The 19,168-nt window shown below is 46.7% G+C and overlaps 1 protein-coding gene across 1 annotated transcript; it reads left to right on the forward strand.

The window, feature by feature from the left end:
* The first annotated feature begins 1,525 nt into the window (after positions 1-1,525).
* On the forward strand, positions 1,526-18,735 carry APOF (apolipoprotein F). Its single transcript, XM_086959608.1, has 2 exons — positions 1,526-1,663; positions 17,084-18,735. Exon 2 carries the CDS (start codon positions 17,120-17,122, stop codon positions 18,305-18,307), a length of 1,188 nt encoding a protein of 395 aa, XP_086815734.1. The 5' UTR covers positions 1,526-1,663; positions 17,084-17,119; the 3' UTR covers positions 18,308-18,735.
* Positions 18,736-19,168: the final 433 nt, after the last annotated feature.

A 19,168-nucleotide genomic window follows, 5' to 3' on the forward strand; every position in this document is an offset into this window, starting at 1 on the left:
ACCCCTCACACACCAAAAGGGCCCTTGGTGTCATGTTTCATCATAGAGGTATTCCTGCCTCTCTATGGGACGGAGTGTGCTGCGACCTACGGCTACGTGAGAGTAATGTTGTTGTAAGACGACTATGTGTCATGTTGGAGTGTGAGTGGAAGGGTCAGGAGTGAATGGAAAGGTGAGGTTAAAAAATACCTGGGTCGTTGGCAAAAGAACTTTAATATACCTATGAGCTGGTATTAAAATATCGGGAAGGAGGTATGTTGCCTCAATGAGCCGTGCCTGCTATGTCTGTCAACATGTTTCGAAGCTCTCCACTGGCTTCTTCTTCAGGACCAAAAGGATCCCTTCTACACTCACTTTCTAACGTGGTGCGTTGTTTGCTAAACTTATCTACGATATGTGTATGTACAAATAATGACTGAAGCACATGTGAAATTCACCATGCACATTATACAATATCTAAATAGGTATCTGACATCGTTATTAGATCGTGAATGAAAAAATGCCCCATGAGCCTTATACAGGTGGGAGGGCTGCCTGTAGTTGCAATTACTCCAGAGACATTGCCCCACAGTGTCTGGCCTCTCAAGGCCTCTATTACTGTGAGGACGCACCGGCAAGCTTCAGAACCTGTGCAATTGTGTTGCCTACCGGACTGACCCTGGAGGGGCATCCGACTGATTTGATTTCGTGCCAGGATACGGCAATTTTTCCAGCAATGGTTTGCGTGCGGATGAGGTGCTAAAACTAAGGGTTGGTTGCCTCCAATAATCCCCACATATCCCGTCCTGAGGAAGACCCGCAGGCACAGGCTCAACCGTCCTATATGCCACAAGTCGAGTCGAAACGTCGACGATCATATACCCATGTACCTGGACCCACCCACCCATTCCCCATTACGTGCCACAGATGATTACAATCTGTGATTGTATAAATTGATGTAAATGGACCATGTAAAATAGTATTGGGACAGGACACTGAGATTGATACGTTTGATCAATCTCACATTGAACCTTTCTGTTTTCTCTTCACTCTGGGAATAATTTCCCCACTCACCTACTTTCGAGCACTCCCTCTTAGCACGTTCCCCTTTGGAGCAACCTTCACAAATGTCCAGTGATAAAATTCTATTGATGCAAATAAATCCAGTGTGTTTCATATGAAGTTCGTTTTCTGCATGTCCACTTTTTTCATTGTAAAAACTCTTATGTTGAAGTATTGTTCCTTATGAAGAGCGTGAATGGATTTTAGCTCCAAACTAAGAATTTGTCAATTAATTTTGCGACATTTCCACTTAGAGCAGGAAGGATTCGGATTGCAACACTGGTTGGGACGGAGCATAATCATTGTACACTCCCCCCAAGTGGACCCTGGCCTGTGTGCTGGAGAGGGACGCAGCAGTAGAGCCCTGGGACGTTGACCCCTATGGAATGTCTGTTTGCTGGATGAGATTTTTGACTCTTTCAGTAGCCTCTGCAGAGGAGTTTTAAAGGGGGCCATTCTAATCAGCAGCCTTTCAAACAGGAGAGACTGCCCATGATCAAAGGTCATCTTTTTGCTAGCTCACTTAGCGGTCTGCCAGACCTAATAGCAGCTCGTGCGGGTAGAAGATTCACTTAACACCTCCAAAGCCCTGACTTAAATTATCTGTTCCTCAGACTGCAAGGTAAGTTATGCAGGGCTAGAGCAAGGGATTTTGATTGAAAAGTCGGTTTTCTACTAGCACCCTGTGTGATCTTGCGAAAATAATTCCACTGCTGTGCCCCGGAGTTGCCGGAATGTTCACTCTCTCCCAGGTCGGTGCTGAGTGCCTCGAGCTAAGAGTAGGGGGTGGCTAGAGGTTGTTTAGGTACCATGGTAGGCAGCCGTCTGAAACCACCTCCGGCCATGCTTTGCTTGGTAATGGCTGCCATGGTATTAATGCGCAGATTGGCACAAGTGGTCATTGTAACGGTGAATAGCAGGGAGGTTTTTTCACTGCGGGGTTTCTGAGTTTCATCAAAGAGACAAGGAGAGCGAAACTCGAGATGTCTATGATGCCACTGAGAACTCCGAGGTGACCTGCTGCCGCCTTCCCGGGCCACTCTTCTCCACACCCTGCCTCATCCCAGCCCTTTTCCGTGCCTCTGCTGGAGTCGGAAGCGCGTTCACAGGAGCAGTGAGAGCAGCCTGTCAGCATGGAAGGTTTTGTCCTTGCAGCACAGTTCTGCAGAGTTGACCTGCATAAAAAGTATGGGAACTATGAAGTGGCCCATCGGTGTGGGGTCCTCGAATCTGTGAGCGAGGCAACAAGTATGCCACCCTCACCCCCCCCCCCCCCCCCCGGCTCTTTACAGAGGCACCTGCCTGCCATTCCCCCGCCACGCCCGGGTCTCTATAGAGCCAGCCGGGTGACCCGGATAAACAAAGGAGGAGCGAGCTCCCAGTGTGACGTCACAGCAGTAGATAATCCCTTCAGTGTCACGCTGTTGTGACGTCACTCAAGCGAATTAACAGATTCCAGTCTGGGTATTCACAATAGAGGCTTCTGTGAAGCTATATATAACACAATGACGTTTATACATGTTATGCAAAACATCTATTTCAGGTACACGGGTTGGGCAATGCAGAAGCAGAATTGACGGGGGACGGGTGTGTGCTGAAGGGTTGTGGTTGGAATGCACACCTGTTCTTGAGCAGAGGACTGCAGCCTTTCTCGCGATGCCTCGGGCATTGTTATCTGTTCTGGGTTAACGAGGCAGAGACCTTCGACTGGTGCCAGCAGATCAGGGGGAGTCATATGTTCTGCGCAGCTGCCGCGTGCAAAGAGACAGTCCTTCATGGTCCCTTCTCCTGCTCTCCACCTACCGCGCACCGCCAGGGCCCCTCCACGCAGTATTTCCGGCATAGACGCAGGGGTGAAAAAAAAGAAAACATGTTTTGCAACATAGAAATAAAGCAAATCAATTGTGCATCATTGCTTCTGCTTTTGTAAAGCGAGAAGCAGCAAACAGGCTTTGTTCCCAAACAAAACCAGGGTTGTTTCATTTAAACATTTTGCACTCTGGTAAAAATGGAGAGCAAACTGGTTTGCTCTATTTTTGCTGCATACGTACAAGGGAACGGAGAAAACCAAATGTATTCTGTATTTTTAAGTTCGAGCGATCAGTCTGCCATTGAGGGAGGATTTAGGGTGACCAACTGGCATTGGTGCAAATTCAGGACGGTGAGTGTAAAAATTCAGGACAAAGGGTCAAAATTCAGGACACAAATTCAGGACAGGAGGTCAAAATTCAGGACAAAACTTCAGGACAATAGGTACGTTTTACAGACACATCAGAGGTCGCGCAATAGTATATAAGTAAGCCCGGCCATTTCCAAACATATTCAACCGTTTGCAAACCTATCCATCATGTATTCTTCCATCTATCATTTCACTCATCCATCCCTTCATCCATCCCCTCATCCATCCTTTCACTCATCTCCATTATCCATCCATCCATCCACCATTTCACCCTATCCATCTGTACACTTATCCATCCACTCTTTATCCCATCCATCCATTTACTCATCCATTCAGCCATTTACCCTTTCACCAATCCAGCCATCCTTTCACTTACTAATCCTTCCACCCATCCACTATTTTAGTCATCCATCCATCCTCCCTTTCTCTCTCAATCGACCCTTTCACTTAGCCATTCCATCCATCCACCCACCCATCCATCCATCCATCTACTCATCCACTCATGAATCCATCCATTGATCCTATCACTCATCCATCTATCATTTCACTCCTTCACACATCTATTCATCCTTTTGTCCATCTACCCTCCCTTTCACTCACTCATCCATCCTTACATCCACCCTTTCACTCATACGTCCATTCATTCACCCTTGCACTTATCAATCCATCAATCCATCCATCATTTCACTCATCCACCTACCCACCCATCATCCACCCAACCACTCATCCATCCTTTCACCCCCCACCCACCATCCAATCCACTGATCCATCCTTTCACTCACCCACTATCCACCTACCCACTCATCCATCCATCCATCCTTTCACCCACCCACTCATCCATCCATCCATCCTTTCACCCACCCACTCATCATCCATCCATCCTTTCACCCACCCACTCATCATCCATCCATCCTTTCACCCACCCATCATCCATCCATCCATCCATCCTTCCCCTCATCATCCATCCTTCCCCTCATCATCCATCCATCCTTTTCCCTCATCATCCACCCATCCTTTTCGCTCATCATCCATCCATCCTTCTACCCACCCACTCATCATCCATCCATCCTTCCCCTCATCATCCATCCATCCTTCCCCTCATCATCCATTCATTCTTTCACGCACCCCCTCATCATCCATCCATCCACCCTTCCCCTCATCATCCATCCATCCACGCTTCCCCTCATCATCCATCCTTTCACCCACCCCCTCATCATCCATCCATCCCCTCATCATCCATCCATCCATCCTTCCCCTCATCATGCATCCTTCCCCTCATCACCCACCCATCCATCCTTCCCCTCTATCCATCCCCTCATCCATCCATCCATCCATCCACCCCCTCATCCATCCATCCATCCCCTCACCCATCCATCCATCCCCTCACCCATCCATCCTTCCCCTCATCCATCCATCCTTCCCCTCATCCATCCATCCTTCCCCTCATCCATCCATCCTTTCATCCATCATCCATCCTTCCCCTCACCCATCCATGTATCCTTCCCCTCATCCATCATTCCATCTCCTGATCCATCCATCTTCCCCTCCATTCATCCACTCCATACATCCTTCCCCTCATCCATCCATCCTTCCCCTAAATCCATCCATCCATCCTTCTCATCCATCATCCTTCCCCTCCATCCATCCATCCATCCCCTCCATCCATCCATCCATGCCCTCCATCCATCCATCCATCCATCCTTCTCCTCATCCATCATCCTTCCCCTCATCCATCTTTCCCCTCATCAATCATCCAGCTACCCTTCCACCCATACATCCAGCTATTTACATTTTCTCTCCATCCTTCCCCTTACTCATCAATCCATCCATCCTCTCTCATTAGCCATTTATTCAATCTTTCATTCATCCATTCACCCTTTCATTAATTCATCCAGCCATTCACACATCCCTTCACTTACTTACTCGCCAACCTTTCCATATTAATTTTGAGCTGAGCCCTTTTGAGAAGAGGCCCATCAAGAACTTCACCCTCGCTGCAGGGGCTGTTCCAGGACTGGGACAGAAGCCACCCAGAGAGGAGACAGGATCCACCACAGGGGGGGGACAAGAGCCACCACAGGGGGGGGTGGACTGGAGCCACAACATGGAGGGACAGGAGCCATCCCAGGCATGGGGTGGACTGGAGCCACCACATGGGGGGACAGGTGCCATCACTGAGGGGAGGGCAGGAGCCATCACAGGAGAGGGAACACAGGGGTGGGCATGCAGTATTCTAGTATCATCTTGGGCTCCTCTCCTGCACAAGACAACGAGGAGACAGGCTCTCTGTCCAAAATGCCACCCCCCACTGTGATGTACTGTACTTAAAGGAGATACTCTAAGAGAACTGATTGAACTGATTGTCCTCCATACTTTGTTAATCAGTGTGGGTGCGATTGTGCCATTTCTTTATTGTATTACATTATGCATGTTTGAAGAACCGAGGTTTGCTTACAAATTAGTGACTGTAATAAGCTCGGTGAAGAGAAGCAGGTGCTGCCTCGGTGTAATCAGGGGTGTAATCTGGCCGAGTCTAGGATGTTTGGGGCCCTGGGTAGAAATGGAATGTGTGAGCCCCCTCCAAATAGCAGAGGCATGACACATTCAGGGCTGTTTGTTTGCATGTGAATAGATGTCGCTGCTCCTGACCCGGCAGCCCCTCCCTCTCAGTCACCTTCGAAGCACCTCTTAACAGGTCATCAAGGGCTGGAGGTGTGAGGGTTGCCCCCCCCCCTCCCTCTCAGTCACCTTCGAAGCACCTCATAACAGGTCATCAAGGGCTGAAGGTGTGAGGGTTGCCATCCCGCTGTGCCTCTCCAATGCTGCGGGGCATCTGAGGAGCTTTGGTGCAGCATCGGAGTGAAGAAGGGAGGTGGGTGCAAGCTGTGCCGGCTTTAGGCTGGAGCAACCGGTGCCATGTTAAAATGACGGACAAATGGCGTCCGTTAAAGATTCCTTCACGGACAACGGACAGACGGCCGAAATTACGGACTGTCCGTGAAATTTACGGACGGTTGGTCACCCTAGGAGGATTAGGTTTGCGCTTTCAGTTCCTTGCTTAGCGAACAGAGTATAGTTACATCAAGTCCACAGAACCCCCGCCCGCAACAATAACCAAACATCCCGCAAAATAACACACAAGACACCATAGTTAGTTTGGGGAAAGTTGCTGCAGGTGTATTACATACGTGTCAAACAAACAAGGGAACCCTTAAGGTATCGCATAGGGACCTTGGGCATTAATTATTATAAAGAACAGTGGTCCCTATAACAAGTATTTTATGAACAATGATCATACACTAAATAGATTGTATGTCTTCTGTCCATCCGGACAGTGATTTATTTTAAATTAGAAGAGTAGTTTTGATTGTTAAAAATGTCAAGCGGGCCCGCTTGACATTTTTAACAATCAAAACTACTCTTCTAATTTAAAATAAATCCCTGTCCGGATGGACAGAAGACATACAATCTATCTAGTGTATGATCATTGTTCATAAAATACTTGTTATAGGGACCACTGTTCTTTATAATAATGGTGTATTACATACAACATTATGTAATCATGGTGGGTTATCTTACGGGCAATCCAAGGGCAGGCCGCATTCTCGCCACCTGCCCGCCTGATGAGCCAAACAGCACCGTGGCGAACCATCCATATGCTGCACCATTATGGTAATGAATCTACTCTCGCCCCTTGTGGGGCGTATCTAGGCAAACCCCCGGTTGCACAGGCACACAACCGCCCGAAGGACTACTGGAGCGCCGACAGGGGTTCCCGGACCTCCCATGAGGTTCCAGGTTTTAGGCTCTGGCACCCCTATGTGCCCGCTGAAGTACAGTGCTGCACCTCTCCGCTTCCGGAGCGCCCTGTAACTCCGCCTGCAACGAAAAAATACATATTACAAGTTCCAACAGTCGCCCTCCATACTGACACTCAGGGTAAGCGGTAGGGAGGGAAAAGAGTGTCCTAGAGGCGATGCTCGACGTCCGGAGCAGTAAAGAGGCAGTAAAGATGGCGAGGGGAGGTTAAATACCCCTCGCCCTGCCTACCGCCCCGGACGTGCGTCACTGGCACTCCCACCGGGACTCACTTGCCCGGGGAGGAGTGGCTGACTAGGAAGGGGGCGGGACAGCCCTCTGTAACTACGAGCTCGCCCTCTTGATGGCCACCGGGTGGCCTCGGGCAGCTGCAAAATCATTTTTCCTGAGACCAAACTTTCCATTTCGAGACTCTGCAGACCAGAAGCACAAGGCACAGCACCCACAGTTTAAAACTCCACAATGGTCTGCCCGGAGCCGCTCTAATATTGCAATATATCATGGGTCACCAGGGGTATATTAAGTCATAACTCTAACGGTGCCCCATGTCATGTAGGGAGCCTTTAACCGTAGATGCAAGTCCTGCTATAAATGGAGGGCACAAATCTGTTCCTTGTGCCAATCCCACAACAAGTCCTCTTCATGGTCAAAGTCATCTACTCTACTCTACTCAGACTCTACCTTATCCCGCCTATATCTACAGAGAAGTTGCAAGAGCATCAAGACGCCACTCAATCTTGCTCCTGATCTCCGATTGAGGAGTGATCCCACAACTGGAACCAATTTAGCCTGAGTTTCCTTGGCTTTCATTGACACTGCAACAGGTCGAGGCATCTAAGAAGTCCGTACTGCATATTTTTGTCCCTCCTCTGACTCTCTTTGGTGCACCTTCTGGTTGCCACCTGGGGATTCATCCTTGGTGCCATCTGAGCCACCGGAACCCGCCTTGGGACCCAAAGTTGTTCATGTTATACAGGGCCGGACTGGCCGTAGCGGACACAGGGCATTTTCCCGGTGTGCCGCTAGTGTGGGGACCAGTTTTGAGCCCCTGGGGGGCCGTTTTTGTTATATCGCCCCCCTGTAACAAAATCGTCAGAAACCAGCCTTAGAAAACAGCTCAACAAATAGGTAGTTCTGATTCTTCTATGACCTTTTGTTGCTTTCCAGACCAACCACAGCTTCCGCCCACCTCAGAGCAGCTGTCAGAGGAGCATCGATCTATCTTTCTGCAAGATGTATGAACCCTACTGTCCAAAAGTGCCATCAAAAGGTTGTCAGTCTCCGAAATAGGGAGTGGGTGTTACTCCTGGTATATTCTTTTGCCTAGTAAGGATTGGGGCCTCCATTCTATTTTAGATCTTCATTTTCTGAATACCTTTCTGCAGAAGTATTTATTTATTTATTTATTTTGAAAGTTTTATATAGCGCGAACAAGATCTTTGCAGATATCAGAGCGCTTTACAATGCAGGGAATACCAACAAGAGAATGAAAAGCAGGTCATTAAGGAGTAAAGTAGCAACAATACAACAATAAAGCAAATATTACAGATAAATGTGTGCAAAGATACACATTTAAAATGGTCACGCTGGCATAGGTTCTGTCGGGCCTGGATTTGAGTGATTGGGTCGTAGCCTTGGACCTGCAGGACACATAATTTGATGTGGTCTGTCCTTCAGTCCAACAGGAGCATTTTAAGTTTGCTTTGCTCCCCTTTAACCTTGTCGGTGCCTCTCCAGTTTTTATAAAAGTGGTGATCACCACTGATCTTAAAAGGTTGGGGATTCCAGTTTTTCGGTACCTAAATTACAGGCTGTTGAAGGTGGGCTCACCACAGTCAGTCAGGGACCACCTCCACACAATACCTACTGAAATCGCTGGGGTTCTTTATCAACGCCCTGAAATTACACTTCACTTCTTTGCAGTGTCTTCCTTTTATTGGAACTGTTCTGGACACGGCAGTTCAGGACCTTTCCTCTGTCACAATGAGTTCACTTGGGCTATCATCTCAATGTTTCAGCCTTGGTCCTGGATCTGGTTCTTGGTTAGAGTTGCTCTGAGGCTTCTTGTCTTGATGCGTTTGCTTGTCCACTTCCACGAATGCTTAGGCGAGTTCTGTAGTAGGATTTGGGTCATCAGCCAGGGAACCCTGTCAGAGTCCATCCAAGTTTCGGAGGAGACTGCACATAATCTGCAGTGGTGGGTACTTGACAATCCGACCAGCATCAGATCCCTCTCCCTTCCCCACCCAGAGTTGTGATGACAAATGTGTCACTGCTGGGCTGGGGATGTCATCTGGAAGAGGTGGTGATCAGAGCACTCTGGTCAAACCTGACTCCACATAAATCTGTTGGAACTGAGGGCCGTCCGCCTGGCTTTAAATGTTTTTCCTGCATCCACCAATTAAAGGCTGCTGCAGGGTCTCAGAAACCCACCCTGCACAGTGGAGTGGGGTCTAGTCCCAGAAGGCACTATGCCTTTGGAGTTGGTTGGAGCATCTGGGCATATCCCCAATCAAAAAATTAACAATAAGGGGAGGTAGAGTATAGAGACAGGATTCTCACTCCACGGGCACTGATAATTAAACAAGAAGAATCCTACTCAGAGTGCACGGGGGACACTCAGTGTTGTGTAAAATACCCCTCACACACCAACAGGCCCCTTGGTGTCATGCTTCATCATCGGGGTCTTCGCATCCCGCTAGAGGGATGCGGCGTGCTACGACCAGCGACTACGCGGGAGCACTATCAAGGTTGACTATGTGTGGTGTGTGTTAGGTGCAAATGATGGGGTATTTAGAAAGTGTGAGTGAGGGATGTAGTGAGGATTAAAAAGTACCTGGCCAGTGGGTTCTTTGAAAAAACTTTATTCGAGACCCCTGGCTGATACTATTAAAAAGAGTGCAAGGTGAGGTCAGTGGTCTTTATTATGGACACTACCTCTGGTGTGCGTCGACATGTTTCGGAACTCGGTGTTCCTTCTTCAGGACGGGTGCACAACTTCCCAACCCTACTCACGTGTTTTTAAGAAAAAATGTATTTCTCTTAAATTGTAAAAAGTGAATATATTTACAGTGAAAAAAGGCTATTATGTGCCTACAGCGGTTTTCTTGGGATCATGCAGTTGCATGTCCTAAAAAGAAAAGGGAAAAAATGAATGAGTTTGGTTTCCATATGGAAATGGCTCAGACAGGTGCAGTCACCTGGAGCCCCAAACGGTTAAATAAACCTGTGAAGAGAAAAACACACACATAACACGTAAATGACACACTGTCAGATTGTAAAGGTTCTGAAAATCATACTCATTGTGACTGTCTTGTCCTGCCTCATGAGCATATCCAGAACGCCAGGGTAGGTAGGTGGATTTCTAATAGAATCCGCCTAGGTCGGCCTCCTTCTACCACCCTGTGGTGCTCCGCTGGTAATGCTCAGCTTTCAGGGTTGTGGTATATAAGGGCCTCGGGTGTTCTGTGATTCGTTAATTGACGGATGTCATGTGCAGACCATATAAGGAACATCCGCCTAAGCGCCTATCATAATCATGGACCTGTTAATGGAGTACCATGTGTTGATCTGAGCATGTGGAATCTGGTAGTGACTGTCTGACCTCTAGGGCGCATGCGTGTATGTCATAGATATTGCGGTTTAGTCGCTACTTCTAGGCGCATGGGTAGATGGAGTGCGCTGAGGTATACTGCCATTATACATACTATTGGTATAATTTAGATGTTATATTGCACTCAGGTGAGCTTGTGTGGTGGGGCTGTAAGTAAATTACATAGATTTGTTAAAAGGAGAGGATTATACCTAGGCTTGGCCCTCATAGTTACAGATTGATGAGAACCCTTTTTGCTCAAGATACAGATTCGTACACCTATTTTTGATTGTGTTAGTACTGGTTTTATGCAGACAAATGGCCCCAAGGGATGTCATCATTTAGGCCTTCCATGTGGGTTCCCAAACGAAATATCCAACGTTGTTCTTTTTGTAAGAGGCCTATTTCAGATGGCATACGTTCAATAACTGTCCAGTGCAGATCATTGACGCAGTGTTGTTGTTCCAGGAAGTGAGAAGCCATCTTTGTGGTTGTTTTTCTGCAGCGTATATTGCTTTTATGTTCTCCTATTCTGACCTTGACGGGTCGGGAGGTCATACCTATGTACTCAAGGCCACATGGGCATGTTATCATATAGATAACGTTTTTTGTATTACAATTAGAGAATTGTCGTTGTTCCCATGATGTGCCATTCCTGAAATTTATGGTCTTGCTTTTGCGAGTTAGGTGGCAACTACTGCAGTCTCCACAGGGGAAATGTCCTTGTACTCCTATGGTGGATTGTCTGCCTGTTGGAGTCTGGCGAGGTCTTGTGTGTACCAGTATGTCTTTGATGTTTCTGCCCCTGCGGTGTGCATGCAATGGTTTTTCAAAGTCCAATTGGCCTCAGTTGAGTATCCTCCAATGTTTGTTGATCACTTTCGATACTTCGTTGGACATAGTTGTGTAGGTTGTGACACATATTGGTCTTTTTATCACTTCCTTGTCCTGAGGGTTATCTTCAAGGAGTGCTTCCCTGTGATTGTTCCTAGCCCTTTTCATTGCCTTGTCAATGGTTCTGATAGGGTATTGTCTCTGTATGAGTTTTGTCTTGAGATCCTTAGCCTGTTTGTTGAATTCGTTCACTTCCGTGCAGTTTCTCCTGAGACGCAGGAATTGTCCATATGGTAAGTTATCCCTGAGATGCCTGGGGTAAAAACTGTCATACCGCAATAAACAATTCCTGGAGGTTGGTTTAAAATGGGTTTTGCTCTTCAGTCTGCCATCCTCCGTGTATATGCTTAGATCCAAGAAGACCATTGATGTGTTGGATATGGTGCTTGTGAATTTCAGATATTTATTCTGGTTGTTCAGCCATGCCACAAAATTGGAAGCACTCTCCAGATCACCATCCCAAATGATGAAAATATCATCTATATACCTTTTCCAGGTATTGATCTGGGAGTGGTATGGGTTGTCTGTGTTTAGGATTCTGTTATGTTCCAAATGGTACACATACAGACCAGCCAGGCTCGGCATTCTAGGACCAGATTTGTAAAGTCTCATCATGAGGGAGGCTGGTGTATAAGCTCTCTACATCAAGGCTGAGTAGGAGCTGTTTCGATGGGTCAAATGTTTTTTCTTCCAGTAGTTGTAGTACTGCCTAGAACAAAAAATTAACAAATCATAGAGGAAGTTCTGTTTGGGTGCAGATGGAAATACCAAACCCCGAGAAATCTGGTCCTAGAATGCATCTCCATGGCCTTGCAAGAAAACTTCTTCCAGTATGACCAGATCCTATATTTACAGACCCATGGCACAAGTATGGGAAGTACATTTGCGCCGAGCCTGGCTGGTCTGTATGTGTACCATTTGGAACATAACAGAATACTAAACACAGACAACCCATACCTCTCCCAGATCAATACCTGGAAAAGGTATATAGACGATATTTTCATCATTTGGGATGGTGATCTGGAGAGTGCTTCCAATTTTGTGGCATGGCTGAACAACCAGAATAAATATCTGAAATTCACAAGCACCATATCCAACACATCAATGGTCTTCTTGGATCTAAGCATATACACGGAGGATGGCAGACTGAAGAGCAAAACCCATTTTAAACCAACCTCCAGGAATTGTTTATTGCGGTATGACAGTTTTCACCCCAGGCATCTCGGGGATAACTTACCATATGGACAATTCCTGCGTCTCAGGAGAAACTGCACGGAAGTGAACGAATTCAACAAACAGGCTAAGGATCTCAAGACAAAACTCATACAGAGACAATACCCTATCAGAACCATTGACAAGGCAATGAAAAGGGCTAGGAACAATCACAGGGAAGCACTCCTTGAAGATAACCCTCAGGACAAGGAAGTGATAAAAAGACCAATATGTGTCACAACCTACACAACTATGTCCAACGAAGTATCGAAAGTGATCAACAAACATTGGAGGATACTCAACTGTGGCCAATTGGACTTTGAAAAACCATTGTATGCACACCGCAGGGGCAGAAACATCAAAGACATACTGGTACACACAAGACCTCGCCAGACTCCAACAGGCAGACAATCCACCATAGGAGTACAAGGACATTTCCCCTGTGGAGACTGCAGTAGTTGCCACCTAACTCGCAAAAGCAAGACCATAAATTTCAGGAATGGCACATCATGGGAACAACGACAATTCTCTAATTGTAATACAAAAAACGTTATCTATATGATAACATGCCCATGTGGCCTTGAGTACATAGGTATGACCTCCCAACCCGTCAAGGTCAGAATAGGAGAACATAAAAGCAATATACGCTGCAGAAAAACAACCACAAAGATGGCTTCTCACTTCCTGGAACATCAACACTGCGTCAATGATCTGCACTGGACAGTTATTGAACGTATGCCATCTGAAATAGGCCTCTTACAAAAAGAACAACGTTGGGTATTTCGTTTGGGAACCCACATGGAAGGCCTAAATGATGACATCCCTTGGGGCCATTTGTCTGCATAAAACCAGTACTAACACAATCAAAAATAGGTGTACAAATCTGTATCTTGAGCAAAAAGGGTTCTCATCAATCTGTAACTATGAGGGCCAAGCCTAGGTATAATCCTCTCCTTTTAACAAATCTATGTAATTTACTTACAGCCCCACCACACAAGCTCACCTGAGTGCGATATAACATCTAAATTATACCCATAGTATGTATAATGGCAGTATACCTCAGCGCACTCCATCTACCCATGCGCCTAGAAGTAGCGACTAAACCGCAATATCTATGACATACACGCATGCGCCCTAGAGGCCAGACAGTCACTACCAGATTCCACATGCTCAGATCAACACATGGTACTCCATTAACAGGTCCATGATTATGATAGGCGCTTAGGCGGATGTTCCTTATATGGTCTGCACATGACATCCGTCAATTAACGAATCACAGAACACCCCGAGGCCCTTATATACCACAACCCTGAAAGCTGAGCATTACCAGCGGAGCACCACAGGGTGGTAGAAGGAGGCCGACCGAGGCGGATTCTATTAGAAATCCACCTACCTACCCTGGCGTTCTGGATATGCTCATGAGGCAGGACAAGACAGTCACAATGAGTATGATTTTCAGAACCTTTACAATCTGACAGTGTGTCATTTATGTGTTATGTGTGTATTTTTCTCTTCACAGGTTTATTTAACCGTTTGGGGCTCCAGGTGACTGCACCTGTCTGAGCCATTTCCATATGGAAACCAAACTCATTCATTTTTTCCCTTTTCTTTTTAGGACATGCAACTGCATGATCCCAAGAAAACCGCTGTAGGCACATAATAGCCTTTTTTCACTGTAAATATATTCACTTTTTACAATTTAAGAGAAATACATTTTTTCTTAAAAACACGTGAGTAGGGTTGGGAAGTTGTGCACCCGTCCTGAAGAAGGAACACCGAGTTCCGAAACATGTCGACGCACACCAGAGGTAGTGTCCATAATAAAGACCACGGACCTCACCTTGCACTCTTTTTAATAGTATCAGCCAGGCGTCTCGAATAAAGTTTTTTCAAAGAACCCATTGGCCAGGTACTTTTTAATCCTCACTACATCCCTCACTCACACTTTCTAAATACCCCATCATTTGCACCTAACACACACCACACATAGTCAACCTTGATAGTGCTCCTGCGTAGTCGCTGGTCGTAGCACGCCGCATCCCTCTAGCGGGATGCGAAGACCCCGATGATGAAGCATGACACCAAGGGGCCTGTTGATGTGTGAGGGGTATTTTACACAACACTGAGTGTCCCCCGTGCACTCTGAGTAGGATTCTTCTTGTTTAATTATCATATCCCCAATCAGGCACCATCTGATGGGATCTTGAAACACTAGGGTGGGTGAGCTCAGCTGGTGATGCCTGGAAGATTATGAATGGCTGTTGCACCTCCGAGTGGCACAGGGTGTCGCCTGACAGTGGGGAGACCACTGCCTGGATCTTTTAATCACTGTCGAACAAGCAGTGTCAAAACTTTTGCATGTTGAAGTTCCCAAGAACGTTCTTTCTAGGAGACGCATTCCGGTTAGAGAGGAGCACAGGACTATTGTACTCCTTTGTGCCTCCCCAGCTCCAGAGTTCTGAAGCAGATCAGGAACAACTGATCCTAAATCATCTTAGTGGCTCTGAACAGGGCCAGGAGAGTGTGGTACCTGGATCTTTCGAGCATGAGCACCCGTCCTCCGATCTGGCTTCCACTTCAGGGGGATCATGTGTCACTGGAGCAGGACAGAGTTCTGCACTGAACCTGAGCAATCTACACCTCCATGCGTGGGGATTGAGCAGCAGCAGTTGACTGCATTCAATCTACCACCTGAGGATGGCATCCTCGAGACAAAGGGCCCCTCAATAAAATTCCATTTATGCTGAGCACTGCAACAAATTTGTGGTCTAGTGTGGAGTCCGCAACACAGATCCCCTGCAAAACTGTTGGATGTTTTATAGTTTTTGTACTTTTCTCAGGTTGGTCCTGCAGTCTGCACTGTTAAAGGGGATTTGTCAGCCTGTTCAACCTTTTTGCGTTTGTCCGGACCAACCATACTTGTTCCCTCCCAAACAGTTTGTGATTCCTCAGTGGGATATTCATTTGGTCTGAACATTCCTCAGGTGCTCCCCCTTCGAGCCAATGAACAGATGCTAGTTGCGTCTTCTGACTCCTAAAACTGTCTTCCTAATCAAACTTGTTGCATGCGTGAGCTCTAGGCTACCTCAGAGCAGTGGCCCTCTATCACCTTTTCCCCCGACAAACTGGTGTTGAGTGCCAGGGCAGCCTTTTTGCTGAAAGGTGACTCCTTTTTACATTGGTCAATCCATCACCGTCCCAATGTTCTTTGCTTTAAAGAGGAAGAGAGACTTCATCAACTGGACCCACAAAAAGCCCTAAGCTTTTGCATTGATCACACCAAAGATGAACAGCGGGATGAACAGCTTCTTATGTTTTTTTTTGGTGAAAATGTGAGAGACTACAGAACTGGACTCTGTCAAGGTAGATAGCCGTCTGCATTACGATCTGTTGTGCATTGGCCAATAAGCAGCTTCCAGAAGTATTGTAGGCTCATGCCATCAGTGCCAAGGCTGCTACCACTGCATTGGCATGAAAAGTGTTTGTTCTTGGTATCTCTCAGATCGCGTGACATGGGCTTCAGTGCACGCGTTCACAAAGCACCACAGCCTTGATAGCCAGCTCAAACGGAAGGGCATTTTGCCTGTTAGGTCCTGCAGGACTTTCTGGTCTGAGTCTACTCTACAAAGCGTCCATCTTGGAAGGCATTGCTTTGGTATCTATTCTAAGGGTGAGAAATCTGTGGTTATATATACCAGAAGAACAAATACTTACCTTCATTAATGTTGTTTCTGGTGTTTACTCTTTCTAATCACAGATTCATCACTGCCCTCTCACCTCCCTATTTTGTAGAATGGTCTGATTATATAATCTTAAAAGATCTCTTTACATTGGTACCGCCCATTATTTTGTGCTCTGCGTCAGAGGCGCATAAAGAGTCAAGCAAGAAACTGACGTCAGCATGCAGGAGTGGCGTTTAAATGCAGCTCTGCTCCATCACTTCCAGGTTAGAACAAAGTGAACGCGGTGCCACTTAGCTGTGCGTGAGATCACTGCTATGAAAACCTCCAGATCAAGTCTGGCACCTGGGGATACTCTAAAGGTGAGGAATCTGTGGTTAAATAGAGTGTCCACCAGTCCGCGCATTACTATAGGTAAGTAGCTTGCTCTATCAGCTAATCTTGACTTTTCAATCAACTGCACTGAGCATGCTGTGAGGTATTGCCTCATTGGTTTTCTGCCTATAGACCTCTTACTCCAAGCATGTTTAAGGTTACACAAAAAAAGGTGATGCATGAATGACACTAAGATGACATGGGACCAGTTGACAGCCATGTATGTTTCAGAAGGCAGTTCGGCTTTTAGTGTGCCCTGCATCACAGGTCAACATTGTTATCTGTCCACAGGGTGCCTGCTGGGAGCCTGCAGAAGATCCCTTCGCTATGGGTTGGAAGCTTCTCATCTGTCTGTGTGTGAGTCTGCTGGGGGAGCACTCGAGTGGTCACCTGCTGCTCCCCAATGCCACCGGAGATAATGATGGATGGCCAGTGTCTGGGAGAGGTGCCCTCGATGTTGGTGATGGACCGCCTGCCTCTGACAGAGTTGCTCCTTATGGTCAAGCCGATGAACATGAGAGATTGGCCAAGACTCTGCTGGACTCCATTTATAGAAGCTTTCCTACCTTGAGGCTCTCACAGGCCACGAGAGGCCTGTCCTGCCAAGAGCTGTCATTAGTTGTGGGCAGGTCGGAGCATCTCGAGCTCTCTAGAGACCTTGTGGATATTGGCCTTGCCCTTGCCCTGACAGGACTGGGGTGTCGCAGAGAGGCAGAACTGCATATCCTGCAGCTTTATGAAAATCGTGGTGTTGGTGAGGTCAATCATATTTTCCTTGAAATAATTAATTATGCAGTCGCTGATTCTAAGCCTTTAGGCACACCCTTGGTCCATCGTTCCTTTGGTGCTCCATTCACTGAGAATCAGGCAGATGCAGGAAACGTTGCTGCTTTGCTCTTAAATATTAACCAGATAGCGGCCCCATTTCGGGGATCTGAACAGCAACCTTTGACCCATCGTTGTGTCAAACTCACTAAGGTAAGTGGCTTGCTACTGGTCGGCTTAGCCAGCAGCCACCATAATTCCTGGGAGGAGGCAGCTAGTATGTGCCGCATGCTAAGAGAGTTATGTGCTGGAGTAGCCGCCAATTCTACCAATGACTTTAAAGTCCTCAGGAGAGAGGGCAGCTACTTTGTGCCATATCCTGGTGCCAATTCCTGGTTGCACCTCTGCCAAGGTGCCCGCCACTCACGGCGACGACGCTCCCCACCCGTGCATTGTTATGATCAACGGGAGCAAGAAGTCCATGGTGTGCTTCAATGGATGCCCCTGGCTAGCACCTACTACAACTTGGGCACCTCAATGTACTACGCAGCCCAGAATTGCACTGAACTTGCCACGGAGCGGGCATGGGAGGCTGTCCTTGACCTGGGCTATGATGCCGTGGTAGCAATGACTGGAGGCGCCACAGGCTTTGTAGGGTTTGGAGTGGCTGCCAGTCTGAAACCAGGAGTAAAAGCTGGTGTGCAGGCGGTCATGGATTACATTAAGCGAACAAACTTAAGCGATCAGTGAGAAACAAATCCTGCTGGGCTAAAGGTTAATCATTGTGCCCATTATCTGTTCATACCCATTCTGGCGTGGACATCCAAAGTTAGAGGACTGTATCATTAAAGGTGTATGATCCCAAAATAAGTAAAGTCTGTTTGATTCTTACTGTCATATCAAACTTGCACATCTTCCAGCCATACAGTTTGTTACTGAGTTTTTTAATACCTCTATTTCCTTTTGTATAGGTCCTTTCTACACTATTGCCATTACAATAGGGTGGATGTGCTGTTTTAGTATCTGTAGAAAGAACAAGATTTGTTATGAGTATAAAGTCTAAATTTGTTTTTACCTGCTGCAACAACCCTTAAGTGCATTGGTCTGGACAACTTGAGTCCTTTGTGCTTTCCGCTAAGCATATGTTATTGGCAATAAAGTGACACTACAAAAATGTACCCAAGCCCTTAGGAGTCCTCCTGTTTTGAATGTGTGCTGGAGAGGAATATTCAGTCTCTTTCAAAAGTAGAATTCACCCATAGGCATTCTGTATTTGTTATTGAAATGCGCCCATGCACTGCATTTGTTTTAAAAATCCCCTTGTCAAGAAGCAGTTCTGGTAAAGTCATCTTGAGGGAGTCCTTGGCACATAGTTAGTATTTGGATTTCTTTTTTTTTCTTCTTTTCTTTATAGAGCTCTGTTTCTTCTAGAATTGTTAGTGATGGAAACTGCAGCTCTACAGTAGCTATGGCTGCTGCTCAGGAATGATCACTCATACGATTAACTAGAATCTTAGAGTGGAGGTCTATTAGGTCAGTAAACTGAGCTGTGAATCCCTGTTACTTGAATGAAATGTCCTGATGAAGGCCTAGATAAAAGATCCACAATTA

This window comes from Lissotriton vulgaris, chromosome 1_1 (genome assembly GCF_964263255.1).
Source record: "Lissotriton vulgaris chromosome 1_1, aLisVul1.2, whole genome shotgun sequence".
Lineage (NCBI taxonomy): Eukaryota > Metazoa > Chordata > Amphibia > Caudata > Salamandridae > Lissotriton > Lissotriton vulgaris.

Coding starts and splice junctions, on each gene's coding strand:
- APOF (XM_086959608.1), top strand. CDS start 17,120: ATGGGTTGGAAGCTTCTCATCTGTCTGTGTGTGAGTCTGCTGGGGGAG.